We start from the raw sequence: 20,005 nt of genomic DNA, 5'->3' as shown, positions 1-20,005 counted from the left end.
AAACCAAAAATTGCCAAGTGAAGAAAACAATCAATTCACTGTATCCCTGAGGCTGGTGAGGGATCAGAATAAACAGTAATTACTAATTGTGAGTTCGTAACCCTTGTATGCATTTCTAATTATATCAAGGGGAAGATATAAAAATTTCCCAAAAAGGAAAAAAAAAGTTTTTGTGAGAGTTTCCAAATCAAATAATTAAAGGGAATAAAAATTCAGAAAGCTACCACGCTGGCCCCTGACTGCAGAGCTGGAGGCCGGGTTCTGCCCCTCAGTGGTACTCACATCAGGCTGGGTCGGTGCCACTGAGTGGTCCGGTTGTTGTGGTTGACGTAGTAAGTACGACCCAAGTTGTCCACTTTCTCCTCCCAGCCAGGGGGCAGAGGAGGGGGCGGCAGTTCCTCTTGGTGCTGAGAAGCCGAGTCATTTGAGTCCACAACTTCCCAGCCAGGCTGTGGGACAGAATCAGAGGGAAGGGAGGTCAGGAGGCTGGCTCCCCAGACGTGAGAAGATGCTCACCGTGCATCCTGTGGCCTCCGGCTCTGGCAGCGGCTTCGTGTGCCACATTTAAAGAAATTCTCCAAAGAGGGCCAAAACAGTCAATTCTAGGAGAGTCTCAAAAATATTCTGAGCAATTGGCCAATGAGCCGCACTGCCTCCTAGGATGACTGCACTGCAGGGCGCGACGCGGACCGGGAGCTGTACGGCCTGTCACGTTACCTAAGTCACATTAGACTCTTGCCATATTTCATGTTTGTTATTCTGACCTGAAGGCCTCCGGGGCTGCACAAAGCCATGCCAACGATATGGGTCAGGCTACAGCTGTCGGCTTTTCAGCACCTCCGAAGGTAAAAGGGAGCAGGGAAGATGAGCCGCCCGCATGTGTGTCCTAAGAGAACCCACGGCCGGAGCGGTCCGAGGCCCACGGCTCTGCAAGGAGGCCGGCAAGCTGCCCCTGCGTGGAGAACAATCTCGGAGCCAGAAGAGGCCCGGAGGCTGCTTCGCCATCCCCATTGCCACATCAACCGGCTTCGTGGTACCAGTGTTAGAGGCACTTTTTTGCAACACATATTTTCAGCATTAAGTATTCCTTCCTAACATCCCCTAGTAAAGTCACTGGAAAATTAAGCAATTCACTGGTGACTGCAGTTGGAAGGCTGGAAGAATGTAAAAACAACAACAAAAAAATCCTTGGATTGGAGATGAAAATCCGTGGATGCGCTTATGAAATCTTAACATTCGCAACTGCCGATCCCCCACTTCAGTCCTCTCACGGAGAGATGAAAGCTCACACGTGAAGTACTGCCTGCAAATATGACCTCGTGGTCTGAGGGGGTTCGGTTCACTGGCCCACAACGCATTATCCACACATCATGTATACGCAACAGCTGCAAACAGATGTGCAAATAAGCCAGAGAGAGGTCCTGTAAGCGGAGACTTGTAAATGGAACACTGCGAGAATGAGTCTAAAACAGCACTGTCCGAAGCATCGGCTGCAGGTACAACGTGACCCATGGTTCAGGTATGTGGCCAGGAAGTTAAAAGGTGGCCCAGCCAGGAGGGAACGAAAGAAAATTCCTCTGGACAGCTAATTCCAAAATGGCATTTCTAGGGGAGAGCTCTTCTCATGCACGCCATCACCTGTGGGCCAAATGAGTAAGGAACTTGGAAAAGATTCTCTAGATCATTTTCTCCACTTTGAAGCAATTCCAAGGGCTAAAAGGAATTTGCAAAAGAGCTGTAAGTCCAAAGATATAATAGAATTAAATATGTGGGGAGAATTTCACATGGTGGCGGGGCTGCTAATAAAACAGAGGCATAGCATTCCAAACAGAGAAAACTCTTCAGTTGTGAGCATTGTAACATAAAATAAAAACTTCTTTGCTGAAAACACACACATCAGTAGGTCTATCAACAATGCAGATTCACGGACACAAATAAGTCTCTTTATATTTAGGCTTTATCAACTTTTATTTCCTTAAATTATAAAGCATTGAAGTAAAGTATCAACATGCCCTCAGGCAAGGAAAACAGACGGCGGCCTGCAACCCAGGAGCTTACCTCCATTTCATCCCTCTGCTCGCTGCTTTCTTCGTCTTGACCTCCGTTTTTGGGCATGTAGGCCATTTTCAATCGCAAAAATCCCTTAACTCGAGATTTATGACTGCATGATGGAAGAAAACCGGTTACAGAGAATGTGACTTGGTTATGTCTTGATGATGGTTCACATTTATGGCTTTTTATAAAGATGAAAATAGGACAAGAAAAGTTGAAATCTTCCTCAGAGAAAACCAACAGCCAAAGCACAAAGGACGCCTGCCTCCCAAAGGCTCACCTTCTTGGTCTGAGGAGAAAATCCTTAAACGTGTAGGGTCGCTCCATCGTTGGGTCTTCTGTCTAAAGGAAGGAAAAGCAAGTTTCAATGCTCCTGATGGTTTCGTGTTTCAGATACACCCACCCGGATCTGGATCACAGAGAACTACGTTTTCATGTTTCAGGACGTGGGCCTGCTGAAAATGGGCGTTGGTTTCTCAACCAGGACTTGTCAATTAATTACACATTTTAAAGGTCACCGAACTTGATCTACTCAAGATCCACTAGATGTCACTATCAACATCTGCTTCTAGGAGCCGACCTCAGCCTTAGACAAATGTCAAAATTATAGTCAACACTGCCAAGTGTAATTTCTAACTGCTGGGTGCAGGCTTCAATCTCACACTGCTGATTAACTTCGGAGAACCAGTGGTCACTGGTGCCTGCTTGTCCCTGTGATTCAAGAAACCTAAAGATGCAGTTAATAGGAAAGTATGCAAGATTAATCTGAGAAGGCAATTTTACTTTACTTTTAACATTAAAATAACATGTCATCAGCCTGAGATCACTGAAAGCTTGTCTCCACCACAGAGACTCTTCTAGTGCCATCATCAATCAGCCTTTTTCTGGTGTTTATCCCATAAAGCTATGAATGTAACTGTGATATTTACTCATTTTAAAAGCAGTCAGTATTCATCTCATTGTGCAAAATCAGTTGGTCAAAGCAAGCAGAAAATTGGAAAAATAAATGCTACTATTTCATCAATTTTAAAATACTATATACATAGTAAAACTTCAACTACCTCGACTCTTTAATTAAACACAATTTAAAATATTTACTTTTGTAGCAAGAGACAAACCACAGCAAAACGATTTACTATATATCAGAGGGGTACATGTGTGTGCATTTATATTTGAAACATTATCTGTTTTTATCATCCCCTGCTTTAAACTCTTTTTTTGGCGGGGGGGGGGTAAAGTTTGTTTGTTTGTTTATTTTAAATAATATACATGGAAGTACTGGGGACTGAACTCAGGACCTCGTGCATACTAAGCACGCACTCTACCACTGAGCAATATATATCCTCCCCTCTTCTTTAAAATCTTGATAGCTTCCTGCTCTGCTTTTAATATGCTGAAAATTCTTTCCTATGGACCTACAAGGTTAAATCATGATCTGGTTCTTAATTACCCACAGCCTCACTGTGAACCAGCCTCTCCATCCACCCCTTACTCCAGCCGTCCTGACCTCATCTGTCCTGTGTGAACATCACATCTAGCCCTGCCCTCGCAGGCCGTTCTGCTGGACAGCTCTGGCTCCAGACGGCCACGGTGGGCTCCACTTTGCCGTCCAGATCTGAGATCACTGAGATCCCAGGTGGCATCCTCAGACGCTGCACCCTAAATCGCCACCATCAGCCTCCCTTTATCTGCCTCTATCACAATATCCTGATTTACCTTCTCCCCTTTCACTATCTGAAATTATCTTGTTCATTTACTTATTTACTGGTTTATCATCCATCACATCTAGAATATTAACCTCATGACATCCGAGACTTGGATTTGCTCACCGCTCATTGTATTCTTGGTGCCAAGAGCACTGCCTGTCACAACGTAAGCACCTGTACAAGTAGCTGATTAATCCATGTGATCTACGGTAAACTACCGAGCCACAAAAAGTCACTATCACTCAAGAAAGTCAAATATGGTCTCTAGACTGTTCTCCCTAAGGCAGCAAAGTTCGAAAGAAAAATCACAGAGCTCGCAGGGACTCTGAAAATGGAATTGTCCATACGCTGCAAAGCTTAAGTGACAAACACCATGCAGATCAAGAGGCAGACGTCCTAGGTCTGGGTCCTGGCTTTGTTACTTACAGGGCCACATGGCCAAGGACAAGTTCCTTACCTCTCTGTGCCTCAGTGTCCTCATCTACCCAGTGGGGCAGTAACACAATCTTATTCACAGAGTTGTTTTGACGATTAAACCAGATCCACTGGGTTGGTGCATATCCAATCCTCACGAGGGTTCCTGGCACGCTTAATGAATGTTGGCCCCTATAATCATCGGCCAATTCTACATTTTCATTTCACTTGTGAGTACTGCCCACTTAATGCTCCGCAATAAAGGCAAGGCATTAAAAAATAAAAATTCACCTCTGGAAATTCTCCAGCGTGAACAAGATGGTGATCTTGTAGGTAACAACAGGATTCTTTGTGGCACCAGTCAGGTCCTGCGTGATCCTAGTCCCTGGAGAAGAGCCCAGGGGAGGCTCCCAGGACAGCACTGAGAGTGCTCCTGGTGGAAAGCCATCCCAAAGAGATTAATCCTAACAGTACTGTTGGCCAAAACAGATGTTGCTGCCTCCCGTCCCCGGCCATGAGCATTCAAGAGAAAATCTTTTGCTTACACAGCGATTTCATCCCAAAAAGATCAGTTGCTTTCAATAGAACTGCAGCCACTCTAACATACACATAGTGAGATAAATGACTCTGTGGGCAAGTGGAAGGGAATGGCCTCATCAGGACCCTAGACTCAAAACAGGGCCGCAGCCACTGAAAGGACCCAAGCCTTAGGCTGAGATCCTCCACTCTGTGGCCCTTGACTGTGCTGCAGATCAGTGCTGGCCACCCAAGGTCTGGTCAGCCTGCTGGTCACTGGGCAAGTTACCTCCCTCTCTGGGCCCGGTGCCCTCACCTGGAAAATACAGGGGGTGGATGCATGGTCTCTAAAGTCCCTCTAAGCTCTGATCCTGAACTCTACATGTGAGAGGGAACCAGTCCCCTGGTATCACCCGTAATTACAACAAGGGTGTTCGTCACTGAGTTACATTCAAGTACAATTAAGGCACCAAATAATCTCACCACTACCCTGAAAATGCCGCACTGTAGGAAAACTGAGATTCAAGTTAACTCTGGTTGCCTCGAGTGGCACTTAATTGAAATAGAAGAAATTAATGTTTTAAAAATAACTCTCTACCCCAGTGTGTTTCCCACAGATACAGAGATTTGGCATCTGGGTAGGGGTGAGTGTGCTGAGGGCTCAAAGGGCAGGGGAGACAGAACTAATGGAAGAAGCCAGAAAAATTTCAGAGGCATAAACGGCAAACACCTGCCAGAAACGGCATTCTATTGTTAATACAAGTCTTGGAGTTATTTTTTGTCTCTAAGTAATTATTAAAGACAAGTCAAAATATTATATGAACTTCTGGGCAATGATACACATAATTTAACAAATAGATGTAAAAATGATAGTTTTTTTTTTTTTGAAGTCAGTAAGAATAGGACAGCCACGGCTAAGTTTACTTCTGGTGCCGCCTTGTAAAAGAATGAAATAGAAGAGCTCTGTTTCAGCTGCAGAACAGACATCAGGCAGGTAGCGCTACCTTCCTAAAATACAGTCTCCCACCTCCTCCACCAGCCTCCAGTGTGTCACGCTGCCCCAGTCTCCCAGGTAACACCTGTGTTGTCATGGTCGCCACGCCTCTGCTGAGCGAACACTGCGAGGCAGCTAAGACGCCAGTTCACAGAGCTAGATGGAAGCTCGGTATCATCTATGCCCTCATTTTATAGGTAAGAAAACAGATGCCTAGAGAAGATTACTAACTTATTAAGGTTACCAAGGCAACCTGGCCATCTCCAAGTTCAGAGACAATTACTCTTGAGAGATCTTTTAAAGCCTGACATTTGGAAACTTCTGTGAATATGAATCTATGTTTTCTTAATTCTCAGATCTGCACGGAAGGTCAGACCGCTAACTTTATTTACACTTCCCCACTCCTCTCTCTTCATTTACTCACCCCTATGCTCAAAAATAAATAAAACGGAAAAAATATTAAAGATGAGTGGCACATTTGGCATAGAAGCAAAGGAAATAGAGGTCCCTACCATTCTAAACTCCTTGGGTCCTATTTCCTGTCCTTTTTTTTCTTCCACAAAGAAAATTGGTCCAAGAGCCAAGAATGAAAGTGAATGACAATTCTAAAACTATTTCCTTTCATCTGGAAGCACCTGATAAAGCACTGAGGAATCCATGATCAAAGAGGGGAAAAGACGTTTGTTTTCTTTCTCCTTATCACTCTTTACTCCTTCCTGTTTAAGGGACAACAACAGAGCTGACACTGCCCTGGGGCCACTGTGGCTGACAATGGAGGCAGGGATTCTGGACACGTGGAGTGCACCCCAGCGCCACACAGTCCTCCCTGACCCTTCTCTCTCTTTCAAGTGGCCTCCTTCACTCGTCTCCCTGGCAAAACCCCAACCTGGGCTGACACAATGGCCCACAGGGCCCTGCAGGGCACCTAATTAATTATCCAGGAACCCAACACTGGGCAGTGAGCTGAGGAGGACCACCCCCACCCCTCTTCCCCATGTGCAGCGGTCGGAGATGCCAAAGCACTGGTAACTCTGCACGTGCATCCATGAAGGGTCTGCTCCCAAACCAGAGGGAGGTTCATCCTGATCCTCTAGACTTCCTGGTAGGTTTCTCAGGGTCAGGGAATGCACAGCTTAGGAGACCAGTTCCCAAGAATTTAAAAGCACGGTGTTACACTGCAAATGCCAATATCCACTAGCACCTGCACCATAAGAAAGGCTTTGAGAATTTCAGCAAGGGGATATGGTTCTTGAGCGAACCCCAATTACCAAGTCTCAACTATTTTTTCCAAAAGTGCACACACAACCCCCCCCACAAAATAGAGTATTTAAATTATTAAAAATAACTTCCTAACAATCATGAGAGATTACATTAACTTTACTTTTGTGGTCTTGAATCTTCTCCATCAAGCTCCTGATTTAGAAAAGAGCTTCATTCAAATGCTGGCAACTTCTTAGGCCAGAATCAAGGCACAGATGATTCTTTTCTAACAGACTCAAGGCTCATGCTCTCTTGGGGCAACAAGATAAGCTTAAAATGCCTTGTAAGTGTGTTTACATGTCAACATGGAGGTGAAAACAATTAGGCATTTTGCTAATAAGTAATTTTAAAAATAGTAACAGAAGATTACTTCTCCTTTATCTTAAATTTCTATGATTCCAAATTTCTGAGCCTTTTCTTATTATTTAAATTAAATATTCCTGGTATATGAAACATGTAGAACTACAGAGAAACAGCCTCAAGTAGGGGAAAAATGCTGAATGAAAAAATCACCAAGTAAAACTTGGTTTGGGAATCACCCCACCCTGTTCCTTCTAAATACTGGAGGAAAGGGAATCCAGAATTATATATTTTTCACCTAAGCCAGGGAACTCTGGTCTGATCTCACTGGAGCCATCCAATATGGAGCCATTTGCCAAAGGTGGCTTTTTAAATATAAACTTTAATTAATCAAAATGAAATAAAATATCTTCAGTTCCTCAGTCACATTAGCCACATTTCAAATGCTCAACTACCACCTGTGGCTATTGTTATGGTGGCCCTGCAAAGCCACACGATGAACTGGCTTCACCGACTCAGAATGTCTGTCATCAAACATATGTTTAAGAGTAAATTCTCTATCAGCTAGTGGGGTTGTATAAAATTAATTGAGACCAAATACTCAATGCCATTCCGCAAACCTTGAGAAGGCTTGGGTCGGTTGGCAGTGGCAACTTCACCGCCACATAACCACTCTATGTGACAGTATCTCATGAAATAAGACAATTTTCCTAAGTTCCTTATCTAAAATGTGATGATTTTGACGAACACTGAATCCAGAGGCCATACAGACACAATCTGCCTTGACAGTGGTCACAAAGCCACCAGGAAAAGAGCATCCATTACTTATCCTACAAAGTATATTCAAAGGCTAACATCCATTGTACATGCCCATCCTTGTGTTATCATACAAAACCAACTGTGCAATTTTCCCATGAGTGTCCTACACATATGATCAAATGTATCATGAGAGCACCTGAAATCGTCGGACCAGAGCCATGTCCACTCAGAACATGCTGGCTGGGATCTGCTACCACTTAGAGGATAAAGACTGCACTTCCACCTCTCCCTTTGCGGTCCATCTCTGGGACTCCAGTGGGCTCCACAAAGCCCACCAATTTTAAGGAGACATGGCACTCCGGTGTAAGCTCACCCTGGGACAAGTTCAAAACTGGGAGGCTCCTTTACTCCGCTGGCTCAGCTCCCATGAAAGTACTCATTCCTCTCTGGGCTTGCACTGTTCCACTCTTGAACCGGCTGGTCTAGTCCAGAGCCTTGGTCTAGTCCAAATCTGCAGCTAAAATATTCTCTCTACTGACTTGGTTTCTGAAGAGCAGCATTCTTCTGTTCTCTGGGAGTCCCACTCAACTTTTCCAAACCAGTCTGCACGCAATCACTCAAACAGGGGACTGCTGGAGCAAGTTGTTTGAAAATTTCGCTCATACCTCTTAGAGAACATCAGGACGTAATTTGCCTTGACTGTGATACGGTTTTTATGTTAGGGAAAAGGGTGGCTGGGGACACCCAGGAAAGAACTGACCAACCAACCGACATTGTCTAAAAACACGGGGAGGTTACAGCTTCAACCTGCGCAGCATGAACAGAAGCCCCACTGGTGGAGAAACCTGTGGACAGTCTTTCAGCACCAAGCCTGAGACATCCCTACGCTCTCAGTGCGACTTCAAAAGAACAGCCGGGCTTCTGATGGCCTATGGACTCAGTCTCCTGTGCACCTTCCACAAGCAGCTTGGAGCTTCAGGTTTTTATAGAGAAACAAACAAAAATATTTTAATCATTTGGAAGGGAACATGCTTGAAGTCTTTCTTCCTTAATAGCTCCCCTGAGTAAATGAGAGTAAGTGCGTCACATTCCTCACAGCAGCTCTCACCGCCTCCCGGGTGCAGCCCGTCTATCTCGGTCTCTGACACTGGGTAGCAGCTACAGTTCCCACATGGCAGGAGGCTCACACGAGGTGGTTTAACTCATTTTACTTTATAGACTATGCTGTTGGTGCGCATAAAGCATTAAAGCAATAATAAAATGCTCTTGGAAGGCAGAAACATTTGACTTATCCCCTCTCAGGTGCTACTTAAGTCACTTAGTGATGCCGGAAGGGCCCAGGGCTGGAACACGAGATCATCTCCCCTCACCAAGGGGAGTCACCTTCAAGCTCGGTCATGGTCAACAGTCCCAACCGTCTGGCTTCTCGTGTGGACAGAGAGGAATGGGAGCGACACCACACATGCTTCCGCGGCAGGTTCTGAAGCCGGAGTGGGTGTTTCCAGCTGACAAGTTCACTCAGAACCACAGCGCCTTTTCTTTTGTCTCCGTGCCGACTGAGAAAGCCATACACAAAGCCTGGGAAACACTGGCTAGTGGGGACGTAGCCCTGGAGAGGCAGCATGTGCCATTCCAGACAAAAGGGACAGACATCTGCTTAGACCCAAAGGATGAACTTGAAAGCAAGGACATTCCAGTGACAAAGAGGAGGGGTTTGACAGAAGAAGGTAGCTGTTTCGTATGAAGTGACAAAGGAAAACGAGCTAAAGAGCGGAAGAGAAAGCAGCTGGTGACACTGCCAGTCCTGCCTGGAAGGTTCAGATGCCCGTGATTTTTACAATGACGCTGTCTCCTACCCACTAGAAAGGGACAGGGTCAGAGCGCACGCTCTCCATCTCAGCCTTCTCTGTCTGCCGTGTTCACGCCGAGGAGATACTACCCTGAAAATACACCCAAGTGCAGACAAGCAGAAACTGCTGCTCACAGCACTCACTGTAAATATAAAGCAGGTAACCGTTCTTACCGGGAGATGACTAAGCGGTATGTCCACCTGGCCCAGGAAGTCGTCTCGCGTCTGTTGAGAAGAGAGAAGAGTTAATGCTTCCATCTATCAGCTGAGTGTCAGCATTCTTAAGCATGTTTCTTTACAAACAGAGACAAAGGTCCGGGCCTGACACGGGAGCGCAGCAGGGCTGGGCTGAAGGCAGAAGACCCAGGTGAAGCCCAGACAGCCGTCACCTCGGAGACCGTGTGCCCCAGGCCTCCCGCACCTGATCTGCAGCCGCCCGAGACTCTGCAGGGCGTCTACTCCTCCGCGGAGTGGAGACAGATCCTCTCTTGGGCCTGGGGAGCACGCGCTCAGTTGGGGAAGGGACACCTGGGACCACAGAGGGTTTGGGGGCACCGCTGGCCCAATTTAAAGAGAAGACAGTAAACAAAGGTTGGGAGCATTTTAACAAATATTTATTGATCAAGTGCTGTAAACGAAAGAGCTCCTGAGGTCTGAGAGTCCTGGGACAGAGTATAGAGTTTAGTTATTAACATATCTTATAAATTACTTATCACTAAAAAACGGCCCTGACCGTTCAGTTGAGTAAGTGTACTGTTTCAGAATCCAAGTTCATGGGTGAGTTCCCGGTTAACTCTGGACACTCTGTGCCTCTTCCTCTCTCCATCCACCACACAGCATGTGTCTCTCTGACTTAAGAGTCAGAAATGAAATCCACGTGGAGAGGCTCCCAAGCCCCTTTCAGACTCTGGGACTCACTGAGTCAAGTCAGGTTTGGGGGTCGCTGGCCTGGAGCACAGGGGGTCCAGCAGGTCAGGCTGACGCTACGTCCTGCTGTAGGACAGCTTGGCTCTGCCTTTTAGATGACCCACTGAGTGACTGGGAAGGGGCACAGTGACTCGTTACCCCCGTAAGCAGCACACAGCTGCTTCTGGCACATCCCAACTTCACGCCTGTTAGCGGTGAAGTTCTTTAGACCTCATCAGACCTGTCCCACCGCTGGCTTCAGTTCAGGAGAACCCCAAAGAGAATCCAGACCTCCTAACCCTGAATCCTGGGCTCCTATTTTCACTCTTTACTGGTTCAATTGTGAAAATTTCTAAGTTATAAAACACGCTTTTCAAATGTACTTGAAAAAAAAATTCTCTTCTTGCATTTAAACAGCGCAGCAGGTAAATGTGAATGAAATTTACTGAAATGATCCACTTCAGGCTTAGGATTTCCTTTTAGGTAATTAAAAAAAATTTGTTTAACTAGGAAGCTATCCGTTTCCTCTAAACAATACATGACGGACAATGAAAAATCAAAGTTACCGTGGGCTGAGTGTGCACGAAGCATGAGACTCATCCCCGTCTTTCCACTGAGACTCTTCGGTCTTTTGTTTTCCCACCTGTATGTGCCTCAGTCCATCATGGAGATACCTCGTCTAGCACAGGCCCTAAGGGGCCAATAAATGCTGTCTATCTCAACAAGAAACAGCCGGCAAAAGGTCCAGAACAAGTAGACATCTTCACCATCCAAAGAGTTAGGGAGCAGTCCTGTTCTGAATTTGGCTGGTTTAACTATAATTATAAAGCCAGTGTAAATGTCAGTTAATTCTACTTTCAAAAACGCAGAAACGTTTGACTGCCGACCATAAGTTGTGTCTCTACCTAATGTGAGTGGTGAGGCGTCTCCATCTGTCCCCTCTCCCCTCCTGCCACTGGTGCAGATGCTGTGAAGGAAAAGGACACAGGGATGCAACCATCAAAGGAGACAATCTCACTGGAAGCTGGAAGCTGTTTCATAACCTGATACCTCTGAAAGGCTACCCATCAACTGTCAACGTAAGTGTCTTTTAATGAAAATTCACAAAACATCCACGAGCCCGTGCTGTTTTGCTAGGGAGACGTCAGAGTTCTAAACTGATCAGATGAGTTCACCATCCGAACCAAGGGACAGGCACCTGCCACTCAGGGCTACAGCAGCAAAGCAGGTGCTGTGCCAAGGCCACATGGAATCCTCACAGCAACTGTAGGAGGTGGGCACGATTGTTACGCCCATTTTACAGATGGGGAACCTAGAGACCAGAGCACTTCCTATCTGGGGAGACTGGTTCCAGAGCCTGGGCTCTTAACTAACACTCTGTCCCCGCACCTCAATGAGGCAGCAAAGCATGGCTGTGCACCAGCTGTGGGCTTCTCACTGGGATGTTGGCTACAAACAGTGTGGATGAGAAGGGACCCTGATGACAGCACAGTTGATGAGACTTTGGGGGGAGGGAGGTTCTGTTAAAATGCCATCTGGGATATTATCTTTAACAGAACCTCCTGTTCCGTGTCTGCTTCTTTCCCCAAAGGAGCAGTTTACTGGATCCCCATGGCACTTGCTGCAAAGCCAGGCAGCTCCACTTGTGCCTTAGCAAGCTTCCTCAATACATCTAAAAAACAATTCTCAAACAGATGAAGATGAAGCCATCTCACCATTAAATAGAAGGCTCTTATTTTCTGGTTTACATCAAGGGTGACTGTAACAAAGTCATCTTAAAAATAAAATAGGGATCAAGTGTATAGAACAGCACATGGTCAAGAGGAATTGGCTTAAACAAGTGATTCACCAGTCAAGGGAACATGTTGGTGAGATCCAGGTTTCAAAACATCCCACTGTTGCCAAAGCTACAGACATTTCAGGCAATGCAAAATACTTACGTTAATGACACTACACCGGTGTTAAATGTTTTCATTATCACAGAAGAGACCTAGTAGGGAACCTACTGGTGGCCTTTACGCCAAAATGAGAAGCAGGAATGTTTCAAGGACACGTGGGTGTGTGGATGTGGGCCCTGGAGAGACAAGGTCTGAGGCCATCACAGCATCCTTCGGTCATCACTGCCACAGGATGACGTCTTGCACCAGTGTTATAAAAATGCACTCACCATTTTAAATAATTTTCATTACAAAATTATTTCCATCAAGCATCCTGTTAACCCTAAGAGCTTACAGAAACCAAATTAGTTTTGACACATGCAGTGCATACTGGCATTTCTTGTGTTTATTTTTAAGTGGTAAATTCTGTCACTTTCAACCTCGATTACCTGTCACACTATTCTAGAGGCTGAAAACGTGAAGGTTGGTAACACAATTTTAAGTGTTCGCTTCTGACAGGCCATCAAATATTTTCCCAATGTAATGACGATACAAAATGGAACCCTTGAAATGTGTCACAGAAGGTGAGACAAACATCTGTATTCCATCGCTGCAAAAGTGAAATAAACACACCAAGCCCCATCTCTCTCAGAGTTTGGGCTCCAAATGATGATTAACTATATTCAAGACCACCCTTTCCTCCCCCTTAAAGTAACTGTTCCCTTTTAAATAAGAAGGGAAGGGACAGGCATGTGCCGCGGTCCTGCAGAGGTATGTGTGAATGCCACTGGAGCTCGAAGCCTGGGGGCTACCACAGCAGCTCCAGTGAAACCCTAACAAAGCCCCTGGGCATTTCCCATTGTGGACACAGGGCCGGCGCTGCCAGCACTGAAGTGGACACCAGGCTTAGCTGTCCTCACAAGGTAAGTGAGACTCAATTTCTCAAAGAACACATCCATTCAGGAAACAACACAGACTTTTGATCTTCAGGTTAGAACTGCACTCAAAGGATGTGATCTGACTCTTACTACATACTGATGCCCACAGGGGCCGCCGTGTAAGAGCTGGGCTGGGGGAGAAGCCGCAGGGGGACCTGAGTAAGGGGTGCTGGCAGGTCAAAGTGAGGCCATAAAGGCTCTTTAGGAAAGGCGCATCACAAAGGACTGGCGGTTCTGGGAAGGCAAAATGACCTGCAGGTAATACAGGAACATCTATTAAGTGTTTTTTAAACTGTGAGTTGCAGTCCCACTTGGAGTTCACAAGAAGCATCAAAGAACTGAACATAGTGGAACAGAAAACATTAGAGTGCTTCACGTGAAATGTAAGTACTGTTTCCAGAAATCTGTTTCAGTTACGTATACATGTGAATGAGTGTACTAATAAGTTGTGATGTAAAATTAAGTTCTTTTTTGCATACCACTGTCACAAGTTTAAAAGCCACCCTACTCCAGCAGATGAAAACCATCCAGTACTACCAACACCCAGGAAATCATTAAGTAGCAACTTCCAAGAAAATTATATTGATAATTTCTCAAGACAAGCGGGAGAGAAGTTAACAGATGAATCAGAACAGAAGCCACAGAGAAGGAATTTAAGGGCAAAGATACGGCATGCTTAGATCTTTGTATATTACACATCAAGGTAAGCCTCCCAACCCTGAACAGCATGACAGAATAACCTCTGCTTTGCTGCTAAACTTAAAACGCAGCTCCTCCACCTGCCGCTCCCTTCCGAGGCATGGGGCCCACACACACACACAGGCACCAGCAACTGACCAGACGGGGAAATGGGTTCTATTTTTAGGGTGACTTTGGAAGCACGCACTCTGAATTATCTAAATAATGAATGGCTTGAGAAACCTTTCAGAAACTTTCAGACAAAATATCACAAATACAGTAGCCCGCTGTCTGGAGAGTCACCTGGATGTCAAGGCGGATTTAGTTTTAGCTGTCTCTCTCCTCACAAGAGCATGAAGGCAGCTTTGTTGTCACACACAAAAGGATGGAGGAATATTCTTTTTTCTCCTTCCATACACACCAGTCTCTGTCCTCTGACAGCAGGACTGCCATGGCTCAGGAAGAGAGAGTGAGTCTGGCCTCCACCCTCAACCAGGCATCGCATAATCCAGCGTCTTACCATCTGGGGCCTCTGGCTTCAAGGTGAGTTGTTTCAAAATACATTGTGGAAGTTACCTTAATCAAACAATCAAGTGCCATTCCACCAAAAACAAAGAAAAAGGTGCAATGATGACATCCTCTGAATGCACATGCTCTTACCAAAATTCACACGATATGCACCAGAACATAAAAACCAAACAAAACTCACTTTTTTGTCCAAACACACACACATCTCTCACCCCACCAGCCTTTCTGCCATCTACTCTTTAGAGGTTAGGATGAACCCTCCTCCCATTCACTAAAACAGAGTAAGGTGTGTCCTGGAGACACTGGCCCTTATTTATAACAACAAGACCTCCCTGTCAACAAGATGCCAAAGCCGACTCACAGGACTTTTACAGGCTCCCATAAAATCATGCTGGACAGGCGGGCAGAATGAAACCACACTGACTGAATGTGATCGTGAAGGCCATCTATTTTAAGGAACACTTTTGCTTGCAATTCGGAAGATAAAACAGAAGGGGCAAAGAACCATCCTGCTGGCAAAGACAGTCGCAGCCTGGCTTAACCAGGAGCACAACCAGACAGTTCAGACTGGGCTGTGAGAAGCCCTGCCTCGTGGGCTCCAAGGGAGTCCCTGTTGTTCTAGGTGTCCTGGTATCACGTTAGGGACGAGACATGCTTGCTGTTGCCTCCTTTCCTGGGGTGAGTGGGGGCAGCTCAAGGACACAGTCTGGTCCACTCCCCTCTCCAATGATAAGCACCTTTCAGGCCAGGGGTCAACTGAGGGCCACAGGAATTGCAGCTTTTTGCAACAGGAGCACTTAATCATCTAAATTTAAGATCCAATAAACTCCACAGGTGCAAACACTGGGAAAGGAATCTGGGAATCAGATGCACAAAATCTGAGCAGCACTGTTGAGGGCATTGGCTCCTTCAGGCAAGAGGTCGCCCAGAGACCCCAGGTGCCCTCACCTCCTAGGGCCAGACATAACCGGCCCTGTGCTGGAGAAATGTAACACAAGCCACATACAGAACTTGAAAATGTCTAAGTCCCTTTCAAAAAGTAACAATCAACAGATGAAATTAAGTCTAATAATCTATCTTAGTTGACCAAATAATCCAAAATCAAAGTGTAATCAAGATCAAAATGAAATCAAGATTATTACTAGAAGGGTCTTACATTCTTAGAGTTCCTCACCTATGGCGCACCTCCCTTTGGACCATATGCACTGTAAGTGCTCAATCGCCACTGGCGGCCGGTACCTGCAGCTCCGCACAGTCAGTCACCACGGCTGCCGCATCTCAGAGGCATGGACAGAATGCTGCAGGGATACGGCGGGGAAGTGACCAATTCTGCCCGGGGTCAAGGGCAGGCATGACTTTAGGAAGGACGGAAACTTCACGCAGGGTCAGAAGCAGCAGTTTTCTAGGAGGATGAACGGGGCGGAAAGAGAATGGTATGAAGCAGATCAGGGGAGAGCCGTGAGGTCCTGAAGAGAAGCCCTGGGGTGGGCATGAGGGGACAAGGCTGGGGGTGGGGGGGTCAAGGAGAGATGGCGAGGCCCTGGTGGGACCGCCCCGCATGGTTATGCAGGAGGACAGCATCCTAGGGGTTTGAGAGGATACGCAAGGACGTTAAGGAGGGAAAAACCAGTAAGGTCTGTATTTAGAAAGGTCCCCAGACGCGGGAGGGAGAATGTATTGGAGGGGGAGGCTCTGGAGGAGAGTGTTACGTTGTTCAGATGAGGCTCCATGGACCACATTGGGACATGGAAGGAAGGACGGTGTGGTGATGGTCGGAGTGCTCTGCTCCTGGACCCTCCTTGCCAGCGGTAGCTCTCCTGCCTGTGACCAGGGAGAAAGCACCGTTATCCTGACCCCAGGGCCCAGGCAGGAGGGCCCGGGAGCCAACATCACTGTCACTACAAGAGCCACGAGGGTGACAATGTTGCAGACGTGACACAGAGCAACCTCAGGAGATAGTGGAGGCCACAGCCAGGGAAGGGGAAGGGCCGACCAGCGGCTGTGGTTCCACCCAGGGCGGTGGGGCTGCCTATGGGCCAGTGTTCATCCCCCGTGTTCTCCTGTTTGTAAAGAAGCTTCCTCTTTGGCCCAGACGTGCCTAGTGACACAGGCTGGGACCCACCATTGTGTATCTTTTCAGAGGAAGGAAGAGGCCACTGCTGGTCATCCCCACAGGGTCTGGGGCCTGGCCTGGCATCACAGTTCTCTTTTATATCTGCTTTAAAACTGTCCAGCTGCACAAAAACTCCCCACAAATGACACTGGCAGTTTCTTATGAGGCAAATGTATCTTTGTAAAAAATGCAAATGTGGAAAAACCTGAGGCATGACTGTCATTCCTTATGAAAGGAATGGTAAATTTGCTGAAAAAACTATAAATTTTTAATCTGCTAAAAATGAGGTAAATAGTCACATCCATTCTATCTGTTACAAAGCAAACTGCCTTGAAATTAAACATCAAAAAGGAAGATGTGCCACTGTGTTCATCTAATGACAACACTGTTTAACTCTGTGCTTCAGATTTTATCATACAAAACTGTTTTAATTTCTTAAGATTTCAACAACAGTGATTTTTCTCAGGATAAGTGTCTCTCATCTCTGGAGAAGTTTAAAAATCAATTTTTCTATAAGCGATTTTAATAACATTAAATGCATAATCAATAAAAGAAAGTAAAGATACTTCTAAATTCTGTATTTTCTCTTAACTAACAAAAAATTGACCTTAATCACATGAAATGATTCATGACAGACACCTGTAGTAACCAATGCAGTGTCAAGGAATGACCGAACAATGGGGAAAAGTGAACCAAGGGACACCATGTGTTCACTGTCATTTTCATAGTCTGATTTCATTAACACGCTTACTGTGAAAAGCTTTTCCTCATATTCTCAAGGCATTTGAAACGATGCAGCCCTGCTCTCTGCCTGGCTGGACAACAGGCTAGATGTGCAGAATACTGTCCAGCAAGAACAGGTCACGTGTAACACGAACGCAGCGTGGTGTCATTCTTGGCATTTTAATGAGCGATGACTCTTGACTCTGAACTAGAGATACAGCGGTTTATATGAGGACAATGACTTTTCATTAAGGTTCCATGAAAACAGCCTCATTAAGAGCTTTGGTATCCCAGGTAGGGCCTGCTAAGTCTCTCTTCTGCACTGGCTGTCCTTTGGCTGAAACTGCAACTCTGGCCAATGGACTCCATCAAAGCTTGCTGGGGGGAAGAAGCTCCAGCCATTCTCTGGTAAGAAATTTAAGACTGCCAAGAATAAGAAGCTACCATGTAGCTTACCTATCATGTGTCAGAAACTGTTAGCAGCAGGTTAAGAAACTTGCCCAAGGTCACTGAGCTCGTAAGCATCAGCCAGGATGTGAACCCAGGCAGGCTGGAGCCAGGGTCCGTGCTGTTGCCACCACATCGAGTAGCTTCACATTCCAGGGACTTAAGGGAAAACATGGACAGGCGCCCCTTTCCCCACAGAAGACCCTAGTTTGCTGCACTGCAGCCCCAACTTCACATCCCCAGAGGGTCACACTTGCCAGATGCAGTTCCTGGCCATCTGTTAACTCCCAAGGAACACAATCTCAGCACTGTTTGTCATGTGCACATTCTTACTTGTGTCTTTCCTTATTTGTATTTCAATACAAAAATGAAATAAAGTGTAAGTTTGAAAGAGAAATGAAATGAGCTGAATACATCTTGTTCCTTTATTAACCCCCACCCCCCGCCCCAGTAGCTTTCAAGCTGAGCTCTTCACCTGCAGCAGACACACCCCTGAGGATGTCAAAGACCTTCCAGGGGACCTGGGCATGGGCAGTTTTAAAGACATCATTTTCTAGACCCTCGCCTCCGTATGTCTTCTTCTGCCTCACCTTTCCTAAATCACAATCTGCTTCTCCCACTTTCCAAAGAAAGGCGTACTTCTCACCTTTCCCAATCTTACCACGGTGCCGTTTGCTCGGTATAAAACCTCTGGAGCACAAAATGAAGGGACAGTTTCAAAGTGCACAGCCCCCGAGCTGAGGGGACACCAGGGAGAAGCCCTGACTTCCCCTGGATGACAGGCTCACGGAATGACAGTGGCTTGCATGTTTACCATCCATCTAACTGATTTTCTTGTTTATTTGATTTACAAAATGAAGTCAGACTTTTTAATGATGGGAAATAAGCCTGATATGGCTGACTTGTTTTTAGCAATAAGGACCAGTTTACCATTAATTCAACTTTATAGCAGGTATTTTCCATAAAATAAGCCCTATCTGCAATCACAAGATGAAAAAAAACCCCCAATACGAGATACGTTATGAAATATATTTAAACCACACACATAAATGCTCAGTATACTAGAAATTACGTCTTTTGCAAGTACTGTATTAATAACTTATTGATTTAGTGATAAATTATAGATGTCACCTTAAAAACCATGTGAGAGTTCTTCTAAATCCTTTACAAGCTTTACTTAGCAGAAATGTTTGGAGACTAGAGTTTAAAGCATACAATCTATCATAAAGTCAGATCATTAACTATGTGGTTATTAAAAAGTTTCCTTCAAACCTCATTAAGCATTTAAAGTTTCCTCCTCCAGGGTACAGGGTTGCGGCCATAAAAACAAAAAACCTCCTTTCCACATACCACGCTGGTGAGGCAAGCAGTCTGCAGAGGAAACCTTCAAGGCTTTGGGTAAAATTAAGTAAATGATTACATGTACCTTAAGATTACACCATTGAAAATAAGAAATGCAAAGGACAAGGAGAAACTGATATCCACTTAAGACTCTAGCAGGTGTGACTTTAAGACCAGAGTGTGGGTCTTCTTCCGCTCCCTGTAGTCTGTGAAGGACATAATGGAAAACAAGGCCTGACTCCTCCTCTTTCTGGACTCTTTAGGACAGAATAATGTCCACAGGTACCTGAGAGAAGGCCGCCTGAGCAGAAGGAGCAGGACTCAATGTGGAGGTAACCAGGGGCTCCTGGCCTGGCTGGACATCACGATCTCCTGCGAAGCTCTCCCATCACTGCTCTCCAGGTCTCCCTGAGACAATTACATTTTTGGTGTTATAAAGCTCTCCGGCTCATGCTTATCTGAGGCCAGGGCTGACAACCAGTGAATAAACCTCTTCGTTTCCTATGCTCACAGGAGAGAAACTGTGACTGCCTATTTAACGGGTAGAATTACACTGACTAGCAAACTGATATTCGGTTGCAATCTCTAAAAGCATGAAACCGTT

The 20,005-nt window shown here is 45.8% G+C and overlaps 1 protein-coding gene across 9 annotated transcripts in view; it reads right to left on the bottom strand.

The window, feature by feature from the left end:
• Positions 1 to 20,005, bottom strand: part of NEDD4L (NEDD4 like E3 ubiquitin protein ligase) — a 299,087-nt gene that overhangs the window by 62,085 nt on the left and 216,997 nt on the right. For all 9 annotated transcript variants that reach the window (XM_031441829.2, XM_064480368.1, XM_064480373.1 and 6 more), the window contains 4 exons: positions 10,025 to 10,075; positions 2,333 to 2,394; positions 2,059 to 2,161; positions 283 to 449 (listed from right to left, as the gene is read on the bottom strand). In XM_031441829.2, the coding sequence (XP_031297689.1) occupies positions 283 to 449; positions 2,059 to 2,161; positions 2,333 to 2,394; positions 10,025 to 10,075 (383 nt within the window). The remainder of the gene's footprint in view (positions 1 to 282; positions 450 to 2,058; positions 2,162 to 2,332; positions 2,395 to 10,024; positions 10,076 to 20,005) is intronic.

This window comes from Camelus dromedarius, chromosome 28, assembly GCF_036321535.1.
Source record: "Camelus dromedarius isolate mCamDro1 chromosome 28, mCamDro1.pat, whole genome shotgun sequence".
NCBI lineage: Eukaryota > Metazoa > Chordata > Mammalia > Artiodactyla > Camelidae > Camelus > Camelus dromedarius.
Note: the sequence above shows the minus strand (reverse complement) of the source record. Positions and strands in the feature narration are given on the sequence as shown.